This window comes from Grammomys surdaster, unplaced genomic scaffold (assembly GCF_004785775.1).
Source record: "Grammomys surdaster isolate TR1022 unplaced genomic scaffold, NIH_TR_1.0 169, whole genome shotgun sequence".
NCBI lineage: Eukaryota > Metazoa > Chordata > Mammalia > Rodentia > Muridae > Grammomys > Grammomys surdaster.
The window spans coordinates 6,314,425-6,334,542 of NW_021604617.1; the positions used below are offsets into that span (position 1 = coordinate 6,314,425).

The following is a 20,118-nucleotide window of genomic DNA, read 5'->3' on the forward strand; positions in this document are numbered from 1 at the left end:
ACTGTTTGGGGAGCCTCTACTTCACAAGCCTCATCTCCAAACACTCGTGATAGATACAACTGAGTCTGGGACGCCCATCTGTCAAATTGCCTTAGGATACATTCTGGATTTGCCTCTAGGTCCAGAGAATATGTCCCTTGGCTTTTCTAGGGTCCTTCTTCCCCGGCCCACCCTTTAGGGAGTGTCTTAGATGGTAGCTGATGGGTTAAAAATGAGCACTTGGTGCCTTCTTGATAGACAAGAGTCCTTACTCCTCATCTCCAAAGCTGGCATTGTGGCTTTATTTGTGCGCTGTGAGGGTAAAGGTCACCTTCAACTCCTCTTTCCCTGATACGTGCCGGAGTAGAGAGGTATGGGCAGTCCATAGCGAGCAAAACCAGGTGTGGGTAGATGTTGGCACAGGTCCTTAGGGTTGTAGTCCAAAGTGTGCATCCTGTCGAAGAGGCCCAGTGTGTGTGTGTGTGTGTGTGTGTGTGTGTGTGTGTAGGGGGGAGGCAGTCTGTGATACATTCTTTAGGGAGCTTGTGCTTTTCCTTCCTCAAAGCGGGTTCCTCTGCTTAATGAGCCCTTATTCTCTCCCCAGGGAGAGAAGAGAGGACCCTAAATGAGAAGGGCAACCTAAAGTTGTCTGTCTGAAACAACCTGAGCAATATGATGGGGTTGTGTGTGTGTGTGTGTGTGTTGGGTATCCAGTATCAAAACTCCCATTGCCAGAGTCCCGGAAGGTGTCAAGGCCTCAGGTGTCCTCTGTTGACGACACCTCACGGGTTAGTGGTAAAGAGACAGGGTGACCCTAGGTCTAATTACTAGATTTGGAGGAATGTGACATCTTTTCCTCAGCTTCAATTACATCCCCTCGGGAGACATGACTGGAGAGTGTGGCTCTCTAAGCCCGATGGAAGTCCCCCCGCTGCCCTCCAGTCTTGCTCATGAGCTTTACCTCGGTCACCACAATGTCCCTGCTGACTGCCTTGCACATGTCATACATGGTCAGGGCAGCCATAGCAGCCGAGGTGAGTGCCTCCATCTCTACCCCGGTGGGGCCCCGGGCCCGGCAGGATGCTTGGATCAGCACAGCATGGCGTGCGCTGTCTAACTCCAGCTGTACCTGCACATGGCTCAGGGCCACATGGTGGCATAGGGGGATCAACTGACTAGTTAGCTTGGCTGCCTGGACGCCAGCCAGCTGGGCCACCACCAGAGCATCCCCCTTCTTCAGTTGGTTCTGCTGGACAAGCTTGAAGGCCACCGGTCCAAGAAGAACCATGGCAGAGGCCACAGCTACCCGCTCTGTCTCTGGCTTCCCACCCACATCTACCATAGTTGCCCGTCCTGCTGAATCCACATGAGTTAGTTGATTTGAGGTTGGCCCTGGACCCGAGGGGACATCATGGCCCTGGGACCCTGTGCTAAGGCACTTTGAGTGACTGTCAGGGTCTGAGTAGGAGCTGTAGTGTCTCTGAAGGGAGCCAGACCCCAGGCACTGCTGAGACAGATGGAGGGTCATGGGGACACAGTGTCTCTTCCACAAAGTTGCCGTCCGGTCAGAAAGACACTGTCTGGCACTTGGATTCCGAACACGGAAGGGATCCCAGGAGGAAGTGCTCCAACAAGCGGGTGGGAAATCTTGAAGCATTGAAAATACCCCTGAAAAGCAAGAAGGGAAGAGAGAAGAGACTAAGACCCCAAAGCAGTTCCTTCTCCACCTCTTCTCCTGACCCCCACCAGCCCCACCATGAGATCTTATTCACACTGAGGAAAAAAGGAAGAACAGAGGCAGACAGAGAAGGAACCAGAGAGAAGCTGCCCAGTTTCGGTTTATTCTCCTTAGCAGTGGGGGAGCAAGATCAGTTCTGGTTCCCTGTGTCTCTGAACTTTGTCACAAAGCTATGACATGCCTAAGGCCCCAAGGATCAAACAGCTTTCTGATGGCCATTCATTTTCCTAAAACTAGCTAGGTCTCACCCTGGAGGGCCAACCACAGGTATTTTCACCTTGATTCTTCCGATGGAGAAGGAACAGCAATTGTGTCACTGACAGGTAGGACACCCAAGCATACAGTTGGTTCATTTACTTAAACAATGTCAAGTCCCTGCAAGGATATCAGGTCTGGTTGGTTCTCATGTCTAGGGAACCTTGGGGATGCTGCAGACTGCTGTTTCCCAAGAACGAACAGAAAACTGATGTCCGGACCACGATCAACAGCACATAGGAGTGGATACTTCCACCATGGCCCTACCAACACAGAACCAATAGGATCTCTAAGTGGTTCACAGGCTCATGGGGGTCAAAGAGGCCCTGACCCAGGCAACTCTTGTTTTGTGAAAACCAGGCCAGTCTAGTTACTCCACATGTTTCAGTTAAGAGAATCTATATGAAGTTAACGGCCTCCCTAATGTCTCCTTTTCTGGCATACTCTGAGCCTCACCCTTGTCTGTCAGGGGGAAGCCCATCAAGGCATTTCCATTCCTGAAGATGTATAAACCGAGACTAAGACCCAGTGCTGGGAAGATAACGGGGAAGAGAGATGACTAAGATGCCTTCCCCAGGGGAATGCTTCTTTGTCACCTATCTCTTCTACTCTGGGTGGCCGCTGTGCTGGGGTGGACATTGGGCTATCTCTGGCCCATGGAATCTACTTTGTTCTCAGCTTCTGGGGCCACTTTTCTCCAAGCTTTAGAGGAAGGAACTATTCCCTTCAGGTTTGCCTAGTGGTTTTTCTGTTCCAATGTTCTAATTCAGAAGGGTGGGTGTGACCTAGGGAGTCAGGCTTCATCTGGTGCCATCTGGCACTGAGGAGAGCATCCTTCCTAGGGATGCCCAGGGACCAACTCAGTTCCCCAGGACAGGACACTACTCCGGGCTTTATGAAGTTATGTCTTCACTTGAAGACACATCCTATACATGAGATACATGCACCCTGTGCCTACAGTCCCTGGAGTTAAGGAACTGGCAAGTTCAAATCCTGCATGGTCTGAGAGCGGCCTCGACATATGCCTGCTTGAGACAACGGAGGGGCCACACACATGCACAGGCACCCCACATGGCAGAGAAGGGACATGTGTGTCCTGTTGGGAGATTCTAGAGCTGAGGAGCTCCACTCTCTGGGAAGAGCTAACTCAGTGAGCATCAGGTCTGTAGAAGCCCCTGCCCTGACTTCCAGAGAGGGTTCTGCCATTCTATAGTCTGAAGACAAGGGGCTTGCTGTGGGCAGGAAATAGCAGATGTGGAAGGTTTAGGAAAAGATTCTTTAAAAAAAGAGGACTATTAAGGGGCAGAGCAGGGATTGCCTCACAGAGGGGGCTCACCCCCATCCCACAGGACCCCCTCAAATGATAAGGGTGAGTAGTTACGTACTGATAGATCACCCACCGATGAGGATCATGGGCCGGTTCTTCATCTGGGCAATATTGAACATGCCTGGCATTAGGGAGGGATGGGCAGGGAGGAAAGCAAGGGAGAAGAGACAAGAGTGAAACACATGGGTGGATGAATGTGCCCCAAAAGTCCTGTGCACGGTCACAGGCGTCCTGTCAATACCCTCATGTGCATCCCTCTGGAAATGCCCAGGGACCTGCTATTCACTCCTCTCCCAAAGACAATGCATGGGACTCCAGGGAGCCAGTGATGTCTCTTAGCCTGATAAAACAGTCCTGGAGAATTTTGGGATTCCCTGTTGCCGATGCTATGTTAATATCCTCAAAGAAGAACCACCACTACCATGCCTTAAGTCCAGAGTTCCAATGGGAACGGACAGAGGCCAGACCTACACTTAGGACGGGCAGCCTCGGCCCAGGCGGCTTTATCCTTCCACCTGCCCGCCTCCTTCCAGCTTCCTCCCACTGGCCCCGCCCACCCCTGCCCAGCCCTTACCTGCGTGCTGCCGCTTCTTCCTACCCACTGCCGCCCCAATGATTCTCAGCAGCTCCTCCTCAGAGGCCCCCGCCCGCAGGTGGTCCCGCAGTGACACCTCAGAGTTCCCGAAGAGGCAGACCTAATGTGGATGAGAACATTCCGCCTCATCCCAGAGCCTCCGCCTCCAGCTTCTAAACTGCTAGCCCCACCCAGCTGTGCGCATGCCTCCCACAGCAGGATCGCACTTGAGGCAGGACCCAGGGCCATGAGGGACAGAAGAGACAGCACAGAGGAGCCAGAGAGGCTGGACAAGCAAAAGACAAAGTCGTATTCCTTTAAGACTGTACAGTGTTTGTTGGGAATTTAAAGATACAAAGGGAGAACAGAAGAATCTAGGGCTGCTGTATCCTCTGAGATACCTGATGTGGACGGTAGCACTATGAGAGGGGTTCCTACCAAGGTGAAGCTGAGTACCCTGAAGTGGCATACATATCTTGTTTCCCATCAGCCCTTCCCGGTCCCTTTCAGTATGGACACGAGTGCCCCTGATTTGGTCCATGGTCCCTGCTTGGTAACTAAGCAGCTGAAGGCTTTTAGATATGACAGCTTTGGAGCTTTTGTTTGTTTCTGAGACAGAGACTCGTTTTTAAGCTCTGGCTATGTAGACCAAGATGGCCTGGAACTGACAGTGACCGTCTTCCATCGGTCTCCCGAGTGCTGGGATTAGAGGCGTAAGCCATCACACCTGGCCGGAGAGGACATCCTGTGGCCCCTCAGTCTTGACACAATCATGGTGATGGGATGGAAATAGGGATGGGGACATGGTAGCTGAGAAGACTAACACCCACTCTGCCACAGAACCTTCTGTGTGTCAGTTGTGTGCTGAGACACAGAAGAATGTTTGAAAAGACAGGGAGGGTCAAGCTCTGGAGGAGTCAGGGCTCTCAGAGAGAAGATTAAGCTTCTTCAGTATGCTGGGTATCCCCCTTCCTCTACCACAGGGCCCAGTTCCTCACTGCCTTTCACTGACAATATTAGGTTGAGTCCTCTGTAGACTTCTGTGGGCTTCCCTGTGCTGCCTTCCGCCTGGGAGATCAGGAGGGAGGAAGAAAAGGCCCTGGCTTTCCTCCCTGGTTCCCTTCATCTCTGGCAGCAGCTGCTTCCCTCCACAGCTGAAGCCCCAGCCCTCTTCCCTCAGGCTGCAGCCTGACTGGACCCCAGTGACATCGCTTCCTCCATCTCCCTCTGAGGTGAGGCCAGCTGTTGGCTGTTGGGCCTCAGAATCCCTCCATGTCCCTTAACCGTAACTCACTCTAAACGAGCTTCCCATTCTCTTTAGACACCTGTCTTACATTTCCCACAGAGCTCGATGGAGAAGCCGCCTGCATTCCCAGGCATTTCTGGCTCCAGCCCAGGAAGGTTTCCGACTCCACCAACCCAGGGTACAGCTCTCTCTGTATTCAAATGGGCCGATCCCAAAACTGCAGCCACAGTCAAAGAGAGGCCCCAGGCCCAGCAGCTACCTGACATCTTCCTTTACAGACACCACCATGCTCTTTATATGTGCCACAGTCTTTCTTCTGTATATGTGTATCTATGTTTCCTGTATATAGGTACATGTGTATGTGCATGTGCGTTAGTGTGTGTGAGTGTGTGTGTGTGAGCACACGCATGGACGTCAAAGGTCAACATCAGGTATCTTCCTTAATCACCTGGCACCTTGGTTTTTGAGAGAGGGTCTCGCTGACCTGGAGTTCGCTAACTCGGCTGGCCTGGCTAGCCAGTGAGCTGCAGACTCTCATCTCCACTTTCTCGGCACTGGGAATGCAAGCATGGAGCCATGCCTGGCTTTCTGCATGGGAGTCGGAGGTCCGAACTTGGGTCCCTGTGATTGCACTCAGCCGTCTCCCAACACAACCTCACACCGTCACCCTTGGACACCTATGTGTCTTTATCATTGCTCAATGGCCTTTTACTGAGTTTGATTCAAATCCAATGAAGATGAGACCATGTCTCCCTCTTGCCCAGAGACTTCACTTTGTTCCCGACAGTCAGAATCACACTGTTCTGAATCACAGCTCTCAACAGTGTGGACCCCCACATCTGATTTCAAGCAGTGTGAGTCCAGACCTCTCACCTTTCCTCAAGGCCATCATCCTTACTGCCAGCACCGACACATGGGACAAAGGGCCACTTTGCTTGTGCCCACCACCTCTTTGAATGTGGCAGTGAGTTCTTACGGCTTTGGGGAAATGAGCCTTTCCACAGGCACGGGCCCAGACACAGAGCACGGCAGCTAGCCGGGTACTGAGTGCCGGTTTCAGAGGTGAGTCCCTGGCTGGGAGGAAGAGGCTAACCATGATGACACAATGGCTAACAATTGTGCTGGTCTCCATCTGCCAGCAGTGAGTGCTGGAGATGACTTTTGAGAAACCAAAGAATGATGGGTTGAAGAAACAAAGGATACACACACACACACACACACACACACACACACCAGTTCATTCTGGTCACTCCCAAGTTTCCCTGCACTGACTACTGATTGCCCCTCTAATCAGAAGAATGTGGGAGAACTGGGTAGCGAGGAGTCCTTGGGACGGGAGGGGCGGGAGGGGCGGGGTACTCACCTTGAGGTTCCCATCAGCTGTGATGCGCAGCCGGTTGCAGGTCCCACAGAAATGCTCTGACATGGACGTGATGAAGCTGACCTGACCCTGGAAGCCAGGGATCTTATAGGCCTAGGGGAGGAGAAGGGCAGCGTGAGGGTCAGGGTGGGCTATCCCTCACTCCCAAGATCCCCTCTGCTGATGGCAGGACCCCGCTCCACAGCTCTCTTCAGTGTGGTGGGCGACTCAAGAGCCTCTCTGCCTTTGCCTGGCTTGCTCTGGAGAAGAGTTGCTATGGATACGGGTATCTGAGGATGGGAAGTCTAAAGAAGCCTGTGTGGAGGAGAGGGACAGGATTTATCTGCAGAGTGGTGGCCTCTGATATTGCTTAGTCTTACCCATTCACATCTAGGCTGCTCTTTTAAGCAACCAGGGCACTGCTGAACACCCTGCTCCGCAGCTACACCCTGAACCCACAGCAGCAGCACCCCACCAACCCTGATGACGGCAGGACCATCCCCACCTTCACCTTCCTGCTCCCCAACCTTGGCAGTGCTGGAGTCCTCCTCTGGCAGCTTCTCCAGCTCCGGCCACCGCTGTCGGATGGTGTCCAGCATCTCCTTGTAGCTAACCATCTTCTTGAAGTTCCACTTGTTGCCTGTATTTAGTTGCAGGTGGCAGGGGAAGCTTGTGAACCAGAGATGAAGGGGACCCTGCCCAAGGATCAAATCACATCCAGACTTGACTCCAGAATGTTCCACACCATCCCTCCCAGCACCCCAGGTATTAGCAGTACCTGGGACAGCCCTGAGGCCCAGCCACCCCTCCCTCCCGACCGAATCCCTTGTCACTCACCGTCAAACGGCATGTACTCAATGAAACGCACGTCCAAGGGAAGGCCCTCTGTCAGGGCCACGAAATCCAGAAGCTCATCTTCATTCAGGCCTCGCATCACCACACAGTTCACCTGGCCAGGGACAACCAGGTAGTGAGAGCTGTCTGCAGCATGCTTTCCTGAGGATGAGCTCAGGGGGATGGGGCACCCGTCAGGACCCGGCCCTTGCCTCTTGACACCTGCTATTCCCACCCAGATATGGTATTCCATAGGGGCCACTGCTTTTCTCTACACCCAACTGAGGAGGATAAGAAGGGGCTAGATGTAACTGGGCAAGAAGCAGTGGGAGGTACATGTCTACTGGCCAGGTGTCACGGACCCAAGGTCAGGAAGGAAGGCAGGAGTCAACAGGCATGACAGGCCCTCACCTTCACAGGCTTGTAACCCAGCTCGATGGCTTTGTGGATACCCTCCATGACTTTGTGAAAGCCTGTGGAGAGAGAGAAGCAAAGGTTCAGGGACCCCTCTTCTCCAGGGAACCGCCAGAGCCATGTGGAGCAAGCTTGACAGACGGCAAAAGTTTTCTCTCACAAGCCAGATGGCAAGCATCTCAGGCTACACGAGCCAAGAGGCAGCTCCCAGATTCTAGGTGGGTATACACCAGGAAACTTGATTTTACTAAATTCAAAGCATAGCAACGTGATTTTTATTTTTATTAACATTTACTTTTGTAGAGACGTAGGCATGTGTGCACGTTCATGTATTTGTGGAGGTGTTTGTGTGCACAAGTGGGTGTCGATCTGCAAAGCTGTCTTTCTCGACTTGTTGTCTTTCTTTATTTCGTGTTATGTATATGGCTGTTTGGCCTGCATGTCTGTCTGCACACTCATGAAGGACAGAAGAGCGCAGTGGGTCCTTTAAATTAGCGTTACTTCATTCACTACCTCACCAGAACCATGCAGGGTTTCATCACGTGGGACAGAGAAATGGCTGTTTTCTCAGGGATACGCAGTTGTTTGATTGGGGTTCACAGGTCACACTCTCAATAATTAATGATGACAAATGTTATCTGTAAAACACACTCCTGGTTCCAAGGCCTGGATGTGGGGGTCTGTGGGCCACAGCTAGCTGACCCATGATCTGGCTGTCTGCTCAGTCTACATGGGGAAACTGAGACCCTTGGGCAGTCTTCACCCACCACCTTGTATAACGTAGGCAGCTCTCCCACTGGCATGTTCTCAACAGCTGCTCCCTCAGAGGCAGGGAAAGGCCAGAGCGTAAAGGGGAGGTCTGAGACCCTGACGTCAGCTGTGTCCCTGGGATGGGGCTTGTACTCAGGAGAGGAGAGAACGATTCAGAGATGGGGCCATCTGAAGCGTCTCTTCCACTGCCCACTTTCCAGCCTCTAGTTCTCTGTTCACAGCCCCCTCAGAGGAAGTGCCCTAGATCCAAGCTCTCTGTGCCCCAGGCCAGCAGAATCCTATCTTCACATGCTCCGGGCCTGTATGAGGTAGGCACCTTCCTCAGTCTGAGTTTTTCCCTCTCCAGGTCATTCCAATGGTTACCGAGACCTCAGCAAAGGCTGCTCTACATGGTTTTATGTTTTGCTCCAGCAGCCTGCAGGGTTCAGACACGGTGTGAGAACCTAAGCATGATCCCCAGGATATGCAAAAAGCCGGGCATGATGACGTTCGCAATGTTAACCCTGGCAGGTGGAGAGGCAAACTCAGGGCTCACTGGCCATCCGACCTAGTCTATCTCAGTGTATCCCAGATCCCAGCAAGAGATTCTGTCTCAGAAAATTCCTGATGGACAACTCATGAGGATAACAGCTGAGGTTGTCCTTTGGCTTCCACCTGCACATGTACCCGCAAATACATAAATACAAACATGCCCCCCCAAAAAATAAAATATAAACATATAAATTCATAGAAACCGTATTACTTTACGACACTTTGAATTTTATCAAAGTGGATACTGCAGCTCTCTCCAGAGAAAGGAGCCCAGCCAGAGTTTAGTCAGCTTCTGAAAGGGTGAAAGTAGGAAGCTGCACCCGGGCAGGGAAGGAACAAGGCCCGGCTGGTACTGACACTGCTCAAAGAAAGAGGGTGGAAAGCCGCCTTTCCTAGCCCCGCCCCAACCTTCCAGAGTCTTCAGTGATGTACAGCCCACACCCCAAAAATCAAAGAGTAGAGTGTCCATGGTTAAGAGAAGCCAGACTCTGACCTAAGGAGACCAGAGCAGGAGGCTGGCTCCACCTGCCATCACAGGGTTCCTGAAGCCACCACATGGAAGACATGTGTGAGGATATCTGAAGCAGGGTGAGAGGAAAAGAGGCTTCTGTCTAGATGGTACAGGAGCCCTGAGTACTCCGGGCCTGACACCTCAGGGCGATCATTTCCTGTACCAGCTGGCCCACCTGTCTCCACGCAAACAACTTAGCCATGGTATTCATTCCTTACTGAGTGTGCATCCATAATCCAAACACCAGGAGGAAGTGACACCTCTTAGAATCTCCCTACTCCCACTAGGAACACACAGAGGCCTGTCAGATCCCTAGGGAGAACCACACCTCAGCCTGCCTGTAATCACCTTTTCTGCGGACGATGAACTCAAACTTGGCAGGAACCAGTGTGTCCAGGCTGATGTTAACAGCATTGAGCCCTGCCTGCTGAAGCGAGGGCAGCAGCCGGGCTAGGTTGATGCCGTTGGTGGTGATGCCAATGGTTCTCAGCCCTTCCAGCCGATGAAGTCTGGCTGGAGAGATAAGAAGGGTACATTGAACTGTTTGTCCTGGGAGAAGAACAGGAAGGCAAAGCTCTTACTCCAAAGGGGCACAGTACAGAGAGGCAGTCTGCGGCCTCTTGCAAACCAGGCTGGGCTTGGTAATGAGAGTGGAAATAAAAACCAGGGTAAGAGGCTGGGGAGATGGCTCAGCTACTAAGATCATAAGTTTCTCCTGCAGAAAAGCCAGGTCCTCATACTCACACAGTAGACATTTTACTGACTAAGCCTACTTCCCAGCCTCTGAAGCAAAAGGAATCTGGAAGAACTATACACAAAAGAATGGAGGAGAGAAAACAGTGAGGGTGGAAACGCTCCATCTGGTCATTCAAATCCAGTCATGCCTGGGGAAAGATGCACCTCATGCTATGAGCTACAGTCTGATGTTTGATGTCTCTGAAAGGCCTGTTGGTAAATGGTTGGTCCCAGGAGTGGAGCTATCAGGAAGTAGTGGAACCTGTAAGAGGTGGAACCTAATGAGAGGTCCTTGGGTCATGGCTGGGGGAGGGGGTGGTTAAGAAAGGACTAGGGTTCTGAGAATCCTCTCTCTGAATCCTGGCTCAAGACTGACTGAGATACACACTCCAGCCTTCACCACAGTCAGACTCCATGAAGCCCACCTGACCCTGAGTATCCAAAGCGACCTTTCTCTCTATAAAAATCAGTCACTAAGGGTATTTTATTATAGTAACGCAAAGTTAGTAATACAGTGCCAAATGTTCAGGGTGGCTACTTTCAATCAGTGACTAGACTGCAGTTGGAATTTTAAAGATAACTATAACTTTTTCTATAATAAACAAGTTTCCTTTTACAATGTACATGTCCTAGTTAGTGCTGCTATTGCTGTGATGAAACACCATAACCAAAAGCAACCTGGGGAGGAAAGGGTTTATTTTATTCAGCTCCATACAACATTTCATCATCCAAAGCAGTGCGGGCAGGAACTCAGGGCAGGACCCTAGAGGCAGGAGATGATGCAGACGCCATGAGGGGGGCCGCTTACTGGTTTGCTCTTCGTGTCTTGCTCAGCCTGCTTTCTTACAGAACCCAGGACCACCAGCTCTGGGATGGCCCCACCCACAATGGGCTGGGCCCTCCTACGGCAATCACTAATAAAGATAATGCTCTACAAACTTGTCTATAGGTCAATCTTACAGAGGCAATTCCCTGACTGGTATCATCTCTTCCCAGAAGACCCTAGCTTGTGTCAAGTTGACAAAAACAAACAAAAACAAACAACAAAAATAAAAACAAACCACAAAACAAAAACACACAAACAAAACCTGATCAGCACAACGATGCTTATAATAGATAAAATAATAAAAATATTAAAGGTATAAAATAAAATTCCAAGATAGGCTTCACTTCTCAAGCCTGCATTATGACACCTGGGTGGGGTTACAGGGCAGAAATGGCATGAGTTTCAAAGTCAATGAAAAGAAAGAAGTGATTTTCAGAATATAGAACATTTCACTTCAAAAATACACATATTCATTCTTTATAAAACATTACATAGCAATCAGCTAACTCGGGTTTTGCCACGCTCATGTAAACTGGCTGAGCTTAATTACAAAGGTTACATCTTTAATCTGCCCAGAGAAACGATTAGCCGTAAAGACAATCTCGAGTGATATGGGTGAACACAGAAGGAGAAGTCAGAATCAAAAGAATCAGGCAGCTCTCCCAAGAAAAAGAGAAAGAGGAAGAAATCTGAAACCAAAGGGCAGTTTCAGCTGGGTGATAGTGCCTGCACTAAAAGATCAGAAGTTCAAGGTTATCCTAGGTTACATGAGAGTTTGAGGCCAACACAGGCTAAGGAGACTTTGTCTACAACAAGAAAGTTACATACCACACACACACACACACACACACACACACCCCTACAAAATCATACATATATACACACATATATGTATATCATAATATACATATAGGCATGTATGTGTATATATGTGTGTATCTTAAAGTGACACTGCTGGCCATAAAGAGACAACTGTATGACATTCTTAACATATTTGTATATATTAAATCGGCAAAGAGATGGGGTAATACCCAGATGACAGAGATCCTAAAGAGAAAAAGGCAATGGAAAGAACAAAGAATTAAACAAATAACGGATGTTTCTCAGAAGTTTACCCGCTTCTGAGAAGTGTTCTTTTTATGTAAGAGAAACTACACTGAATGCCGACAGGATACACAAGGAAGAGCCTGTTCAAGGAAACTGGGCACAAAGGGAACACCAAGAACTTTCAGAGAAAAAGATAGATTACCTCAAAGAAGCAGGAACAGAACAAAGTGGGACCGGACTCCTCGACATCAGCGGGACAAGGAAACACAAAGAGACAAATGTGGCACTGTCCTTCCTAACACTGCAGGAAAGATCCTCAAAGCTAAATGTATGTTGGGTTTGGACAGACAGCTTGGTGGCTGAGAGCACATACTGTCCTTCCAGAGTACTAGAGTTCAGTCCCCAGCACCCTCAGCAGGTGGCTCACAACCGTCTGTAACTCCAGCTCGGGGGATCTGATGCTCTCTTCTGGTCTCCTTGAATGCAGCCCTTGTGTGCACAGGAGCCCCACCCCCTATATACAGAATAAAAACCAACTTAAAACAAAACAAAAAACCCGTGGCAGCCCATATTTAGTTCACAGTCTGCACCTTGCCAGGTCTGAGGGGAACAGGCTCTGGAAGAAACACAAGGAGGCAGAATGACCAAGGCCTTGCTGAGTTGACATAATTTGAGCAGGGACATGGCAGAGGGCAAGTTATAAACTCCTGGCAAAGGGAATGCTATGGCCAGAGAAGAAGGAAGGGGCAGAGAAGTGGCTAGCAGGAGCCTGGTCACAGGGCCTCGTGGTGAACATCTGAACTCAATGTCATAGCAAGCCACTGTGATTTGGCATCTAGTGGCTAAGGCCCTAGCAGAAGTGAAACTCTTCCTAGCCATCATCCCCCACCAAAATAAATAGCAGCTATCTTAGAGGGTGTTTCGGGACTCAATGTCTGCATGAGTGACAGCTGTCAGATAAGCAGTGGGTAGCAGTGGAGTCCTGCTGGCTGAGACAGGAGACAAGAACAGCATACGGCATGTGTCCAACTCACCCACGATGTCCACTACATCTGGTCGGATGAGAGGCTCCCCACCAGTGAGACGGATCTTGTCCACACCTTCCTTCACGAAGAGCCGGGCAAGGGTCAGGATCTCCTCTGTAGACAGTAGGTCAGCTTTGGGGGTGAGGGACACACCCTCCTCGGGCATGCAATACCGGCCTGAGGAAAGAAAGGGGATGAAGAGGTAGGAAACAGGTGTGGCAGGCAGGTGCCCTGCTCATCAACAGACTAACATCCGTCCTGAATATACAAAGTCACTCCGCATTAGTCTCCCTATAACCTGGCCTGACTTAAGTCCCTCCATCAGGGAGCTGAGGGTTTGGGTTAAAGAAGATAAAGTAGGCCAAAGCAGAGCCCGTCTCAGAGCAGGGGAATGCCTGAGACACTGGCTGCTTTGGTTTGAGGGCACCCAGGCAGACCAACGTAGAAAGGCCAGCAGGGCCTTGGCCTGTGTCTGACAGCACAGTCTACTCTCAGCCAGTCTAGCTGTGGCAAAGTTGCCTCTTCTGCATAAGCCATGAGACGAAGAAAATGACCTGGCTTGGTGAAAACCACTGTCCTGTTACTACAGCATCCCCAGGTCCATCCTATGCACAGACTTGCATCAGCCTGGAAAAACCTCAGGGCTCTTTGTCAAGATGAAGCAGCAGATAAAGAGGTGAGAGCTGTGTGTGGGGTCGGGGGTAGGAGGGCCATTTCCTACCATCGCTCTCTGCCTTTATCAAGAGTCAGGCTGGATCTGCTAGAATCAAGGGCATGTCCACTCCTGTCAATGGGCCATGTGTGGCCCCAGACAGCTAACAGCACAGCCTAACACAAAATCACAAAGAAAACACGGGGAGGTATTCTACAATTCCGTGTGTGCTCATGTGTACGTACAGGTGTATAAGCCAAAGGTCAACCCGGAGTCTCTTCCTCAGTCACTCCCCATCTTATTTTTGGAGACAAGGTCTTACTTTTATCAGGTGTTTGCTGACTCAGCTGGGGTAGTCGGCCAATGAAGGGGTCCACCTACCTCTGCCTTCCCGGCACTGGGATTATAAGAGAGCACCCCCATGCCCTGCCTTTTAAAAAATAATGGATCCTGAACATTGAAATCAGGGTCTCATAATTGCATGGCAAGTATTTACCGACCGAGTCACCTCTTGACCCCCTGTAATTACGTATGTGTGTGACTTTGTTTCTTTGGATCCTGGTTATCAGGTTCTCCATGTGAACTCCGAGGACACCAACATCTTGTGACAATATCAGAAGACTGGAAATGCCTACCGGAGTCACAATGTCAACTAAGCACACAGGACGCACACCTGGACTCTCAGGACCGAAGAGACGGTGAGAACCAAAAAGCACGTGTGGGACATTTTGTTTGGGTTAAACGCTTACCAAATACACATGCGTTTACTTACTCAACCAACGCTTGTGAAATACAGTGGGAGGGACGGAGGCAGGGCAGAGGAGGAGGGAGCTGGTGAGGATAACGGGGAGGAAAGTGGGGCCGTACTGCAAGTCTCCAGCAGTGGACACACCCCCAGAGCATCCCTGGGATCACCCAGTGAGTTGTGTGTGTTGGTGTGGTTGCTGCTGGTCCAACACAGGACTGGGGTACCTCATGGCCATGGCTATATTAATTGCTCCCCTGCAATGTTCATACCCTCTCCCCACCCCAACACCCAGACCCTTGGCCATGTCCTGGACTTGAGAACGAGCCCTGAAGAGGGAGAACAACCCAAGACCTATGCTTTACCCTAAACCTGATCACAACTATTTCCAAATCTAATCTCAAGGAGACCCTAGCTTCCATAACCCGACAGCTAACTTCAGCCCCGTGTGGCCACTACAGGCTGACCAGCCTGCCAATGAGGTGAGGTGAGTGAGAAGGAAGGAAGGGCAAGGGAAGGGCTGACTGGAAGTAACTGTAGATGCCACTTCAGCAGAGGGACAGTGACGCAGAGATGCCCAGGAGACTCACATCGGAGGTTGCACTTCTCTGTGAGAGAGATCCGTAGGTAACTGTGCTGCCGGCCAAAGCTGTCCGTGAGGAAGGCAGAGAAGGGAGCTGCATGCTCCTGGAGGTACTGGAGCCTCATGGACAGCCCCTGCAAGGACAGGGACAGGATGGAGCATGAGCCCTTGCTATTGACGCTGGGAGATTGGCAAAATGGCCCAGGTGTGGCAAGCTGAGGTATCCCGGAGATGAGCTGCCTCTCCTTTACCCGACAGCACCGGCAGCCCTTCCAGTTATCCAAGGTAACTGAAGGGAAGTTCTACCCACCAAGACTGCAGACAACTTAAATCCTACAGGATTTAGCCCAAGCCAGATGTATTCAAGCTACAGGTGGAAGCACGTGGGAATTCTAGATTTTTCTTTATGCAGCTCCTATATTTTGCACTCCTTACCCAGTGCCAAGAGGAAGGATTAGTCAGCCATTGTGTAGCCTAGGGGAAGATCGGTGTAGACGTCAAGAACTGAGCTAACACGGAGACAGGTTTGGGGCAGAATTGCACCTTCTTGTCTATCAACAGTTATAAGGAACCTAGGCATGAGGGAGTCACTCCAGGTTCCAGTTCTTCATGGCTTAGAGGTGCTCCTCCCTCTAATTTAATGTGTGGTTGTGCAAAGATGGGGAGGAGCCAAAATAAATCCAGGAATCGGGAGTGAGAGGACCAAGAAACATGACTCAGCAGAAACTGGCCAGGCAAGCCTGGCCAAGGAATAAATAAGGGGCTGGCTATTAGCCCAACCCTCTAACACACACCCTTCTCTCCCGGCTGGCCAGGCACATTTACTACTTGGATACAGGAAGCCCCTCCCCTGACTCTTTTCCCCTCCCTCATCTCATGACCTACTTCCACCCCTCCCCACTTCCTATAGTCTCCTGGGAGTGGGGGACCCTCTTCCATCCCATCCCAGGACGCTGACCACAGTAAGTCAGAGCACTGTGTAACACATAGGCCTGCACAGAATCGCTTCCAGGCTGGTCTCTGCCAAATGGCTTAACCCTCTACCGAGTTCTCAATGCTGGCACGAGACTTACTACAGAGCTTCCAGGAGTACTGGGGAGTCCTGCCAGCAAGAGTGACTTCCTCTGAGTGCCTGGACTCTCTCTGTACTGCGCAGCCAGGGCTGAGGCAAGTTTTAAGCAAGGTGAGCAGTCCTGGTGGAGTTCAGACTTTGAGGCAGGTAAACCTGAATTACAAATCTGGTTCTAGTTACAGACCAAGCTCCTGGATCCTTTTAAATTCCAGGCATGCCCCTGCCTTTGGATGTCGCAATAGGATGTTGTCATCCACAAAGTTTATTTGCTCAAGAACCACACAACTGTTTTTTTTTTTTTAAAAAAAAAAAAAGGCAAACAAAACAAAAAACCACAAACAAAAAAACACCCACCCACCCATCATTTTTAAGTTATGACTTTGTGGTGGGCCTCATTCAAAGCTATCTTTGGGTACAGATGGCTTGTAGGTAGTGCCTGAAGGATGAGGACATTCTAGAGAGACACTGTGTTCCTCTCTATCTGGACTTCTGAAAAGAGGTACCCTCAGGGAACTGGAACTTCCCCCAACAAGTCTCAAGCAGAGAGAAGGAAACGACGGTCATATTGAATTAACTACATTTTTCTGCTCTTCACTATTTATTTCTCTCATTTGGCTTGTTGAGGACGGTGGCCAAGCCCGGCTTGCTCCAGCTGGGCACGGGTTCTGACATGACATGCCTGCTTAGCTTGCTCTTCTGCAAAGTGGAAACAAGCCCATCTAATTCAACTGAAGGTCCCTTACAAACAGTATCAGTAAGTGACTGCCATCTGTGCTGGTTAACGCCATCAAGTTACCAGGATCTAGAACTGTCTAGGAGACAAGCCTCTCTAGGCACGCAAGAGATTATCTAGATTAGGCTAATTGAGGTGGGAATTAAAAGGCCTGCTTCACAAGCATAAGGATCTGAGTTCAGTAACCAGAACCCACATTTAAAAAGCTAGGGAGAGAGGAACGGGCAGATCCCTGGTGCTCACTGGCTAGCCAGCCTAGCCAAATTGGCAAACCCTGGTTACCAGTAAAAGACCTTGTCTCCAAAACAAGGTGGACAGCACCTGAGGAGTGACACTTGAGATTGCCTTCTGGCTTTCAAAGACACGGGCACATGCACTTGAACATACATACCCCCCCCACACACACACCTCAAACTATTTAATAAGCACTGCCCCACGCTTTGTTAAATGGCCTTCTCCCCAGTTCCCTGAGAGTGGGAGTCTTTGCATCTCTGGTTCCTGACCAACATAATCCACTCCCCTGAGATGTGGATTTAAAGGAGCTGAGTAGGTTGGAAGCAAAAAGGAAAAACCCTCCCAGCGCCATCCTCCCTGTTCCCCTAGCACTGTCCTCCCTGCTCCCCCAACACAGCCCTCCCTGCTCCACTTCAGTACCATCCTCCCTGTTTCCTCCAGCACTGTCCTCCCTGCTTGTTCCAGCTGTCCTCCCTGTTCCCCCAGCACTGTCCTCCCTCCTCCCAGAACCATACCAGCGATTTCTCCTGCACCAATTTCCTGTGTTCAACATCCACACACCAGCCTTTTGCTGTTTTCTAGAACTCTAAACACCTAAGTGACTTTGCCTTCGCCAGAGTCACCCAGAGTCCTTTAACCCACCACAGGCAGTGGGCTCAGGCGCCCCGAACTCCTTCTGCCTCCAGAAAGTCAGAGTAGAGTTCCAGGGAAAGGAAGGGCTTACCTGGATTGAGTTAAATCTGGTCAGGAAGCTGTCTGCCCTACCTCAGCCATGACGGCAGTTGCTCTCGATTTCCCTTGGCGCCTCTCAACGCTGTCCACCCATCCTTAGACTGTCTCAAGGCCCCCTTTGCACTGTGCACAGCCAACCCTCACTAAAGATTCACTTCTCTTTCACACCCACACCATGACATGCAAAATACCCAGTGAGCATCCACCATGGCTCTCCACCTCGGACCACCAGAGAGCCCTGGGAAGGGCAGGCAGAGGGTCCCTGTAGGAAAGGAAGGCAGGGCGAGGGTCCCGGATGTTCACGCCTCTGCTCCCGCCCACTGGCAGTTCTGCAAAGGAGCTGAATACATAATTTCACCTCACCTCTGCAATGCTCTTACAGATCCCATGCCCTACACTCCTGTACAAGGTGAGCAGGTCTAAACCTCTGGATTTATAGACAGAAAGCAAGGGAAAGTGAGTGCAGAGATTAGACGCCAGATAAAATTAGAGGCAACAAAAGATAGGTTCACAGGTGTGATCCCATCAGATGTGCTTCGAGCAGCCAAGACACGTTTGCTGGCTTGGCTGGCTGCATGCACTGAGGGAAACACCAGTGGAAATACCTAGAAAGGCTGAGGGAGCCCTAGCATCCAGGAACTGTCAGAATGCAATAGCCGAGGCACCTGTGACAGAATGGTTGCTTGCCTGGGTAGGAGGGGCCCAAGAGGACCTAGTACAGCACCTGAAGGGACGGGCTGGTACAAGTGTTGTGGTTTAAGGTCCTGCTTTACAGTGCCCTGAGAGGAGATACACTCAGTTCGTGTGAGGACAAGGGGTCCTCAGCTCATCACACTGCACAGGCCCCTCACAACAAGCACAAAATCAATTATGGGAAACAGCATTCTTTTGGCTAGTATCATTTTTTAAGAGCTCTCACAGTGGCCCCGGCTATCCTAGGTTTTTTCACTCAAGTACAAAGTTCAAGGATTTGGAAAGCCCTGTAACAACAAGCCTGCTTTATCTGAGGAGTCCAGAGAGGCAGGTCTGAGGAAGTGAACACTCTGACATAAGCCTTCCTATGTCTTAAGCAAGATGGGAGGCAATCATTGTGAAATTCAGAGTCCTGGGAACTCAAGCTCAGTCCTGGGAGACAGAAGCAGATGGTTCGAAATGAAAATGGAACAGTTTCGCGCGTTTCCCTAACCTTGTAGATAAAACAACAAACTTAAAACCTACTGTAACTGGAAACACTCGGAGAAGTGTAATAGAGGACCCCGACCCACGCTATGAAGACAGGCAGGAACTCCTTAACCTGGAGCTTGGTCTTGCTCGGTTCCTCATCAAATGAGGCCAACCCCTCCCAAGAGAAACAAGATAGGTCATGGAGCCCTGCCATTACAAAGTGACAACCGACTGTGCGTGGCACCTGGCTAACAATATTTTTAGACCTTGCCAAAGAAGCAGGTGTCCCGGGGACACCTGACTGCACTGGCACCCTCCACCCGGGAGGTGAGGAATAATGTTTAAAAGGTTTGGTGGAAGCGAGGGCTAAAACAGCTCACTGGAACCTAACTCTCACCCTCTGATAACCCCCTTTTCCTGCTGCAGCATAGCTACCTGTTAGAAGGTGGCCCTCCGGGGAAGAAGTGAAAGGGAAACTGTGGAGTCCCTCCCATTGGGTAGGAGAGAACTCAAGCAACCCATCAGTGAGTGCCCAGGGTCCTCCTCCCCAGAAGAAGCCTCTAGGACAGAGAGTGCGTTCTGCACATCAGGGTGGCATGCTTGCATCTCCCTCCAGGTAGGTGTGTGCAGGCAGGCAGGCTCACCTCCCTGGTAGGTCTCAAGGGCTCCCCGGGGTGGGGCTGCGTCACCGGAGCACCCGAGCTGCAACCCCGGGCATTGGACCTCAGGAGCTGACGCAGTATTCGGGACGCAGGCCGCGCCGCCATGAAGTCAGCAAAGGAAGTACCGGGTCTGAAATGGGCCTCCAGATACTCTAGCCCGGGACCTGGCACGGGGTCATTTCGGAGGGGAGGAGCAGAGGGCGGCACCTAAGCAGCCAATCAGCGAGGGTGCTGTTCCGCATGGCCCTCTGGAAGTTGTAGTCCACGCGTTCCGCCCCCTTCCAGGACGGAAGCGCGTTCTTGTGCTGAACAGCCAAGTCTGGGAGAGCTATGCTCTTTTCCTTCAGCTTTGCCTGGTCTTGGATTTA

General features: G+C 50.9%; 1 protein-coding gene across 3 annotated transcripts; it reads right to left on the reverse strand.

Moving 5' to 3' along the window:
* Positions 1-257: 257 nt before the first annotated feature.
* On the reverse strand, positions 258-19,862 carry Mocs1 (molybdenum cofactor synthesis 1). 3 transcript variants are annotated; one of them, XM_028766589.1, is made up of 11 exons: positions 19,733-19,862; positions 15,161-15,287; positions 13,183-13,350; positions 9,889-10,053; positions 7,725-7,786; positions 7,317-7,428; positions 7,007-7,119; positions 6,483-6,593; positions 3,874-3,994; positions 3,373-3,420; positions 258-1,647 (listed from the first exon to the last, which is right to left on the reverse strand). In XM_028766589.1, exons 1-11 carry the CDS (start codon positions 19,853-19,855, stop codon positions 887-889), a joined length of 1,911 nt encoding a protein of 636 aa, XP_028622422.1. In that variant the 5' UTR covers positions 19,856-19,862; the 3' UTR covers positions 258-886. The 3 variants fall into 3 exon arrangements, with proteins under 3 accessions (XP_028622422.1, XP_028622423.1, XP_028622424.1); XM_028766590.1 differs by lacking the exon at positions 19,733-19,862 and adding an exon at positions 19,524-19,622; XM_028766591.1 differs by having other exon boundaries at positions 1,536-1,647; positions 3,358-3,420.
* Positions 19,863-20,118: the final 256 nt, after the last annotated feature.